The sequence below is a fragment of the Amaranthus tricolor genome, chromosome 10, assembly GCF_026212465.1.
Source record: "Amaranthus tricolor cultivar Red isolate AtriRed21 chromosome 10, ASM2621246v1, whole genome shotgun sequence".
Lineage (NCBI taxonomy): Eukaryota > Viridiplantae > Streptophyta > Magnoliopsida > Caryophyllales > Amaranthaceae > Amaranthus > Amaranthus tricolor.
Window position 1 is genome coordinate 3,343,806 of NC_080056.1, and position 10,544 is coordinate 3,354,349.

The 10,544-nt window shown below is 31.8% G+C and overlaps 1 protein-coding gene across 1 annotated transcript; it reads right to left on the reverse strand.

The window, feature by feature from the left end:
* Positions 1–1,381: 1,381 nt before the first annotated feature.
* On the reverse strand, positions 1,382–5,878 carry LOC130826165 (PHD finger protein ING2-like). The gene is made up of 7 exons (XM_057691728.1): positions 5,755–5,878; positions 5,585–5,656; positions 5,291–5,487; positions 3,975–4,038; positions 3,016–3,275; positions 2,859–2,897; positions 1,382–1,801 (listed from the first exon to the last, which is right to left on the reverse strand). Exons 1-7 carry the CDS (start codon positions 5,798–5,800, stop codon positions 1,688–1,690), a joined length of 792 nt encoding a protein of 263 aa, XP_057547711.1. The 5' UTR covers positions 5,801–5,878; the 3' UTR covers positions 1,382–1,687.
* Positions 5,879–10,544: the final 4,666 nt, after the last annotated feature.

Here is a 10,544-nt window from a genome sequence, read left to right on the forward strand (position 1 = left end):
AAAAGTCACAAATGTCATTACTAGTGTTTCCCTTTATTTTTTATTACAAGACAGAGAGAGTTCTATAAAATAGTTTATTGATTAGTTTTAGTTTATTTAAATACTAATAGTTGATTGAGTAGTTAGTCAAAACATCTCGTGTTAATGTTTGTTATATTGGGTAGTTCAAATAATTTGTCATGAATCAACTAAAGTACAATAAGTTACAACCCACTAGCGTGTTCAAAATCAATTTATTGCATCAATTACTCTAATTAGCTTTCAACTATTTACCAAACACCCCATGGTCAAATAATTTGTCAAAAATCAATTTATTTTTTAGAGAAATTCCACATGGTAGCATCCAACTTTCATGAAACGTCAGTGGTAACACTTTTGTAAGAATTTTCCAAATGGTAACATTCAGTTTATGCACTATCTAACTATTGTAGCATTTTTCGTTAAATTCTTGTCGATTTCTGTTTAATTCACCACTAAGATTTTTCCACATGGGAGCATCCAATTTATGCTCTCAAATGTTTAATTAACCATTTTAACGTTAATTTACCGTTTAATTCATCAACGCTCTCAAATGTTGCAACAGTTTTGTTTTCATTCAAAAGATGCATCTCATAAGTTCAAAAAGTGTTGCCAACAATTTGAATGAAAACAAAATTGTTGCAACATTTGAGAGCGTTGATAAATTAAACGGTGAATTAACGTTAAAATGGTAAATTAAACATTTGAAAGCATAAACTGGATACTACCATGTGGAAAAATCTTACAAAGTGGTGAACTAAACGGAACTTGATAAAAATTTAACGAAAAATGTTACGACAGTTAAATAGTACATAATTGAATGCTACCATGTGAAAATTCTTACAAGTGTTACCAATGACGTTTCATAATAGTTTGGATGCTATTATATGGAATTTTCCTAATTTCTATAATCAAATTTTTGTATCACATATTCCCATAATAAGTTTAGTTAGTCTTTCTCAAGTCGAAAAACTCTCTAACTACAACCTTCTTTATTGATATGGTTTTTCATCTTCAATATCAACCCAAATTTTTATCATAGCTTTTATAAACGAAATACACTAAATATGATAATAACGACTACCATGAAAGTTTAAAAGCCAGTGGCATCTAACCGTCAGTGGAGTGTGGATGACAAAAAGATAGGATAGAAACTCTAGGCGGAAGGGAATACTTGCTCCGGCCTGCTCATTGCTACATTATATTTTCTAATGTGAAGGCTTTTGAAATAGATACGTAAAATGAGTGGAACGGAGTAGTATATTGTAGCAGTTTGGACATGGGGCAAATAGTAATGAAGCAATCTAGTTGAGGGACGGGATTCTTCTGTTGCCAAAGAGATCATGTCATGGCAGACGCAACATTTGGAAGAAATTGCATATCATGAGCCTTATAGTCCACGGACCACAGCAGATTATACATTTTACAAGCTGTTGGTGACAAAAATAGAAGGCCAGCATATTTACAAAAAAAATCAATAACACCACAATCAGGAGTACCATCATCTGGAAGGTTGTTTTCCCATTAATGCTCCCCAAACATAGCCTTAAAGATGCAAAATTCAAAAATGTAGTAAACTGTACCAATTTGCTAGGAACCAGCTTTTGAGCAAAGAAAAGTTTTGCTAGTCAAGCCTGGCTTTTGAGTTAACAAAACACGTAGAACAATTTCACGACCAAAACTGCGGGAATTTTCTGCAAGTCGGACAGTACCACTTCCCTCTGAATCTTGTTTCTGGTGTCAGTCCAACACACGCATAATGAAACCATTCTCCTCCTTGGCACTGAATAAAGCAACATTTTCAGTTATTTTCAGAAATTAATTACTCCAGCCATCCCTCAGAGTTTGTGCCATTTTAGTTTCGAATGTGAGAACTTTTTGAATAGCAGGGGGTAAGGGAAGGAGGGAATATAGTACAAGCCATAGTGCAGGAAAATCACCGAAAGAAAGCAAGTAAAAACAAAAAAAGGGATTGCAGTTCTTTTGGCAATGATGAGCTAAGTTCGGATTAAAAGCTAAGTTCTACTTAAATTAGACGTCTCACGGAGTAGTCTAAATATTTTTAGACCATAATCATTAGTTAGTTAGTAAGCAGTGTTGGTGAGTTTAAGTGAAAAGAAAGAGCATTAATGCCGTTTTATTGCAGAATAAATAAATTAAAAAAAAAAGAAGAAGCAAACCCCAACAATTTATGTACATAAACCAAATAGAGTTTTATGCACAGGTGACAGGACTAATAGCATTAGTATTATCATTTTGGTAGGGTAGCAAAGACTAAGAGTAACATTGTCTTATTTGTCCAGATCATTTTAATCGAACATTCTGATGGACACAGCACACCCATTATACATGCATCTTCCTTTTACATGACTCCACTGTCTCCACCACACCACCACACCACCACAACTCCCACTTTTCTACCAAACGACAAGGTAATTAGAATTTTCAATCGAAAGGGAGGAACACTTTCTAACACATTCACTGTCAGAGCAAAACAAAATCAAACCACCAGAATAATGGATACAATCACACAACAGGAATTAGATTCCTGACTGGAAGCATGACGACCCCGTACTAGAGAACAAGGTTATCATATATCCTATTGTTCTAAGCTCCTGACTATACAACAAAAAAGTCACACTTCGCATGTTCATGACGTTCCAACTCCCACGACCAAAGCAGCCCTCCTTTCCTTTTTACACACATAATCCTAGTTATTGCATTGCTACAGCAGTAAGGATGTTAGCAATGCAAGAAAAGTTCACTCAAGAGGTCGTCACTCGCCAGTACCTTTCAAGGATCATAAATAAAAATATAAACAGAAAAAAATAAGAACTTACATTCTCGTTGTCACACGCTATCATATCTCCAAAAGATACCTGCAAAATTTAACATGCAGCATTGACATATATAGTTTACCAAGTTTGTATCCATTTAATTTACATAACATGAGGGAAAACTAAAAAAATTCAATGCTATACTTCAATTACTACACACCTGATTACAAACACAGTAGATTGGTTCATTTGGATCGATTGGCTGATAAGTATCGACAGGAACAGGAAAATCCTTCTTGTGACTACCTGGGGGTGGCATCAGTTCTGAATCTTTGTGTTGCTCACGGTCCAAATCTCTGTCTCTATAAAAACGCCTTGAATGTGATGTTCCATACGCATTCCGCTTCTTTTCAGATTTTTGGGCAGTAAATATTGGAAGAGGTGGAAGAATGGCAGGCTCCTCTTGTGCTAATTTTCCCTCTGCGCATTTGAAGGGAAAAAATGTCGAGAGCTCAAGTCTGACTTTGTAATTTGTCAGTAAAGGCTACACTCACACCTAAAATTTTTTGACTATAATTCTTTTAGATACGATGCTATGAGCAAATAAATAGTTTAAACAGCACAAAACCCACAATAAAGAGGCAAAGAATCCACAATTCACACCTGCTCTCCCATTAATCATTACCCTGAGGACAAACTTAGGATGAGTATAATATACTTCAGGGGTAGCAGAATTCAAACTAACTGAAAAAAGGAAAATAGAGGTGGTTTCAAAGAAAATAAAGATAAAGGATGGTGGAGATTAGATAATTAAAGGGAGAGGGGAATCATTATCCTCGTCTGGGAGTAATACATTACTCTAGAAGGGTTAGTCTTTAGTTTATTACCCTTCTAACAGGAGTAATAATTCCCTCCTCTTTCTCTTTTCTTCATGTTATTACTGCATATCTTCTCTTAACTTTATCTCACCCCTTTGGCTTGACTTCTATTACCCCAATCCAAGCCTGCCCCAAGTAATAAAGGGAGCAAATGACCAAGATCTACAGTATGAGCTAAGAGAAAATATAAATGGACAATTCCTCGAATTTGCATATGGAGAACACTCCAAAGAAAGAATGTAGCTGAGAGGTTATCACAAAAGGAAAGCTAAAGCATGTAATGTATTCATTTAAGATATACCTTGCTTTAGATCTTCAGCAAAGTAGTTTAGATCTTCATCTAGATGCTTTATATGGCTATCTATCTGCAAGTGAGAGCACTACTTCAGAAATTTGCAAGAACAAATGCATGGGAAAATACATATTAGTATACATGAACCTTTAAACCTAAATTTCAATTTTCAATGTCCACATTTCATTCGATAAATTTTGTTTCTAAATGTTATATTACACATATCGAGAAAGGACAAGTCCTCCAAACTCCAAAGTCCAAACATGAGACTCAATTAAACTTTTAACTATCACAAGTCACCAAGATGAAATCATATAATTTTTCAATTACCATTCAACAGTGACGAGAAGACTCCCAATAAATTTTTGCGAATAGACAAAATAGCACTTAAATTCAGCAATGAACTACATCATCAGACGATACAAGAGATGCAACACAATACCAAGATAATATTTTGCTCAAAATTCTAATATGCATGGTAACTGCCATACTTTAATAAAGCAGCTCAAAATATTATATATATGCTTCGTAATCTAACATAAATATATATTTTCATTTCCAGCAATGTGTAGAAATCATATACTACTTATTTCCTTTTAAAAGGGTTAAAAAACAAACTCGGTGCTTGATCCTTAAATTTGCAACTAGCAAACAGATTCAGTCTCCCTAAATAAATAAAAGCTTCCATCTATCCACATCTTCACTAAAAATACCTTTGGGCACATCACTTTCTTGTAGAGGAAGCTAGCAAATCTGTAATAACCTATCAACCAATTTGTATATAAAAAAATCACTCTCTCCATAACAGGAAAATATCATCATTTACATTCATATACAGAACCACCCTATATGTTAACCTCCCTATGAAAATCTTGCCAATTTATTCCAGGTAATAGAGTAAAGCCCTGATTCCTTTCTTTAGTGTTTTCGTGTGACATTCTAATTTTCTTTAGTGTTTATCTTACATTCATTTACATTCAATGCGGCACCGGACCTGCTTTATACTTGCATACTACTATATTATGGTTGCATACATTTGGACATCTGAATTAATCTTTAGTGTTTTCGAGTGACAGTCTAATTTTCTATATTCAAGACATACTTCTATCCATTTAAAGAACTCTTGAGGTTTATCTTATATCAAAAGCAAATTATACGTCTGATGCCTAAGCTGTCATTCCAAGCATAATAACGAAGTTGAGTTAGCTTAGCCTAATTACAGTTCCCCGCTACACAGCAATAGAATGAGCATGTTAAGTAAGTAAACATTTGCATGTACATTGCCAAAATAAAACAAGATAGCGAAAAACAAAGAAAATGCTTACAAGATCATAAGCTTGTCGAGCAAGTAAAACCTTCTCAGTACAAAGGCTTAACGCGTTAGTTTGGGTGGCTTCTATCTCTTTACGCAATTTCTCAACTCCAACTTCATCATCTTCACCATTATTATTCCTTTTTTTAGAGCTCTGGCTCGAAATTTTTAAGCAGAACTTCGTTTGTTGCTTTGTTTGATTTATCATCCCTTCTCACAACCCCAACAATCAATAAAACATAAACCCTAACTTCTCGAAATTACAAGTTTTGAATATAATTTGGGGGAGAAAGGGTAAAGAATGTACCCTGAGATCGCTCATCGAGCTCGCGGATGGTACTGAGCAGCCTTTGAAGCTCCGCTGGCAAGGTTCTAGCATCTGTTGATTTGCATAAATGAGTATGAAATTGAAGTGATGAAACGCTAAGATTGAGAAATCGAAGTTATTGATAGGAAGATAAAATAAGAAACCCTAACATTCCAGATAATCATCAACGTAAACACCAGTTCTCGCAATCGCCATTTTCTCTCTCTCGTTCTTGGTGGTAGCGTTCGTCTCAGTTTCGATCTTATATTCTCATATATGGAGGGAATATTGAAGTATTTATATTGTAATTGTACGTGTTCGAATATTATTTATTTATTGATATTAAAAAGGAGAAACGTAAAAAATCAACATGTTCAATCCACTAAAAATAAATTTAATTATTAGTTATTGTTGAATAAATTTCTCAATTTCACATCATTATTGAATATAAACTCAATAATCGTTTATTTATAATTCATGACTTAACAAAAAAGCTTTGGAAATGATTATAAACAAAAGATCGGTTAATTTTTAACAAATATACATGATAGGTAGATCTATTTAAAAATAAATAATAGGTAGATTTATTTTCAGCGAAGAAAAGACTGATTTACTATTGACAATTTACTCTATTAAAAATAAATAATAGTTCCTTGTCTGCTAAATATATTTTGTATTGTTTCATTTAATTCGTTATTTCCATAAAAAATATTTCTATTTATATCACAAAAATAATATTAACCTTGTTGATACTCATTAATATTTTATTATACTTATTATCCCCACATATCTTCTACCAACTTTATATTAACTTTTTTATATTGCTTAAGGCCTCTATATATTTCTCACTAACTTTATTAAAATATTTTTTTAATAAATATGCTTTTCATATTTTTTTCCACTACACCACATATTTAATATTTTAATCTAAAACATGAGGATTATTCATGTTTTCATGAGAAATCTTAGATGGCCCTGATATGATATATGTGAATTGATCATTCTATTAGAAATAATTCTATGAATGTTATGTTTGGTGAGACATGACTCCAAGTTTTTTAGTTTGTTGGTTAAATTAGATCTTTTATACTCCCTCCCAACCAATTTAGATGTCTCATTTGCTTGGGCACGGTTATTAAGGATGGTGTGGGGTCCATTAAAAAGGGTAAGTAGTAAAGGGTAAGTAGTGAAGGGTAGTTGAGTAAGTAAGGTATATGAGGGTATATTTGTTAAATTAGGCTGGACTTATTGTGAATGCCAGCATATTAACGGGAGGACACACTTCATAAGCCAAGGAGATATATACCATCCCAAAACCTATGGCAATGGGAAGAAGGTCTCTAATAGCTTATAAAGCGTGCACACCATTTTCAATTTATCGATGTGGGATAACTCATCCCAACACCCCCCTCACATGCGAACCCCCGTCAAGTTCGCATGTGGGAGTAATCAATTAGGGTAGGAACGTCATTCTTTTCGAACCTACCATTTTTAAATTGTTGATCGAACCATCGGCTCTGATACCATGTCAAGGAACCAACTCAACCAAAAGCTTAAGCTGATGGTTGAGGGCCCAGGATATGTTATATACTCTAACACGCCTCCTCACACGAGACCCCATTGGGCTAGAAGTGTGGATGCGCATAGGCGCTGAATATTCCACTTTAAATAAGGGGTTGTTGAGATTCGAACCCGTGACCTCTCACGTTGGCTCTGATACCATGTCAAATTAGGCTGGACTTATTGTGAATGCCAGCATATTAACGGGAGGACACACTTCATAAGCCAAGGAGATATATACCATCCCAAAACCATATGGCAATGGGAAGAAGGTCTCTAATAGCTTATAAAGCGTGCACACCATTTTCAATTTATCGATGTGGGATAACTCATCCCAACAATATTCGTAACTACTTGTGTGAACTAAAGATATTTAGGTAAAAAAAGATTAACAAAAATAGAATTGGGACAACTAAAAAGACTTTGTCAAATAAAAAAATGGGACAACTAAATTGATTCGGAGGGAGTATTATTTATTAATTCTAGTGGTACCTTCCATAACTCATTTCATAAGGAACCTAGTCAATTTGGATAAGAATACTTATCTTTACAAGATAATAAGGGATTGTCTTTTTACTCTCATTAATTTACCATTTTCAAAGGCCAAGTTGAGAAGGTTATTAAATTTTGGATATGTATGTGATGTGTATGAATGACAATTAACAAGTTGATATGGCAAGCTAAATACTGATCTAATCATGAATTTTTACCAAAAATAACAATATGTCGAGGAAAATTCATTTTGATGCATTAGTATTTACAATGTAGTATTAGGTGATAATGAAAAATTATAAATAAAAAAATTTTTAATGATCAAAGTTTTCACTACATTGAAAATGACATACTTTAAATTTCAGGAAAATTTACACTACAAATTATTTTTATTATCACGATTTCTAATTGTGTTATTACATAATACTTCAATGCACACACTAGCTTGGTTTTAAGGGTCCTATAGATATCATTGGATAAATTGATGAAGAAAATTAACAATGTTATCAATTTAACTCAAACTCATAGTCATCAAATAAGCATCCCACTCAAAAATAGAATTCAGATGAGAAAGAAATAGATAATCCATATTCTGATATTTATTCCCCCTTTCAAAAAGAATATCAGAATTACGGTCAATTATATATTTCTAAATAAAAAGAACCCTACAAGGAGAAAAATACGAGTGAGCTAAGCCCTGTCGGGTAACTCAATATATTCTTTTAATTCTTATAATGTTGGCTTTTGCGAATGAAAGAATATTATTTTTGTTATTTCTTTTAACAAATTTTATCATAAATTGCCAAAAAAAAATTCTTTGATGAAATTAGTTAAGAACAACTAATGACCAATAATAACCACTTCATATTCATAGCAAGAATATTAAGTATTTATTTTATTACAATAAACTGTTTATGTATGTGAACATAAAATACAAGCATTTCATCACGAATTTGAAACAAACTCTTTCCATCCCTTTAAATTTATTAATACACAATATTTAAAAAAACGTTCGCTTTAATTTATGTTATACAAAAAATTCAAATGGACAAAATAATACTCCCTCCGTTCTTTTTTGATCTTCCACTTTGGATTTTTCACACATATTAAGGAAGATAGAATCTTTGGGTTGTAGTGGGTATTATTTTAATTAAATAGTAGTATAAAATAATGATTGTATTGGAAGTATGAGGTTGTAGTGGGTATTATTTTAATTAAATAGTAGTGTGAAGTAATGATTGTATTGAAAGTATGAGAGAGAAAATAATTATAAATAAAAGAAAAGGGGTACATTAAAAGAAAATGGGGTTTTAAGGGGTAAAAGTGGGATAAAAACTTTCTAAAAATAGAAAGTATTCTAAAGTGGAAGAACTTTTAAAACTACCCATTATAGTAATATGGAAGATAAAAAAAAACGGAGGGAGTATCTCTTTATACATATTTTTACTTCATCCAAACAAACGTCCACACCCCAACAAATTTCTCTAATTTTTCTTTCTACTCCAATATTTTGAAATAGCGCTTCATTAAACTCTGAGCCCATAACATAAAGAACATAAAGACGTGTATTAATCATAAAAAATACTTAATTTAATTTAGTCAATTGAAATAATTAAATTTATCACAAATTTATTTAAAACGGACTTACCATAAGATCAGACAATCTTAAATTCTTAATTTGATTAAATAATCGAAACAATTAATTAAAACATTCATTTATACTTTTAAAACATTCATTTTTGTGTTTGGTTTGTTGGACATGTCATACGTACAATAATAGGATCGATTATCATTATAAACATTTTCATATAAATTTAGAATAACATTTTTATGTGAAAGTTCTAGCTTTTAGCCATATATATCAAAATAAATCAACTTGTAACCTAAGGTGAACATTTTTAATAAATGTATGTTTTTTTATTTTTATAATTTATTTATTATTGGAATTAACTTAATTCTATTAATAAAATCAATAATACTCCATGTGGTATTTGAAAATATGCAAGACACAAATATATATATTATTTTTAAATCCAAAATCATAATTATAAAGTTGCAAATTTTTTTTACTTGAAAATAAGGCAATTTTTTTCTATAGATTCTTGAGAGAGAAATTGTAAATGGTCTATCTGTCTCCCTTAATCTTTTATAGTGTTGTATTGGTTTTCTACCATAAAGACCAATAGTGATACATTCTAGATGATTCTCCTCATCCCCTTATAATTTATTGGGAATATATTTTTTCTTTACAAAAAATTAAAACAATTAAGCACATGAAAATTATTGCAATTTACTATATATAATAATAATACTTACTATAGAATGAAATAACAAGTAGGCTAAGATGATTGGAATGAATGATGTTTTTCCAGCCATAAGTAAACTAAAGGTTTTATATAAAAAAGTTTTTAAGAGAAAAGGCAAAGTAATTTTTAACGACCGTTTGGTACATGGTAATAAACGGTGGTAATGAGAATGAAAAATTCGTGTAATTTTGGTTGAAAAATCTCTTGGCTACTTTGATGGTCATGCTTGTCCAACTTCAATCATCTCATTTTCTTCATAAAATTCATTCCAATGCATTATCATTGGAAGAAGTGGTATTAGATGATAATGGAAATTTGTAAACAAATTTCTTTTTTTTTTATCAAAGTTTCATTACCATGGGAATGATACAGAATTTTTGATGAAATTTTATACTATAAATTATTCTCATTACCACCATTTAGTATCGCTAACCAAACGGGTCATTAATGTTTTTGCAAAGACATGTGACCAAATGGTTAACATGCTCAACTATTTATATACCAATGAACGATGAACAATGAACAATAAACAATGATTAATGAACGATGAACAATGAACAGTAAATAATGAACAATGAACAATGAGTAATGGATAATGAACG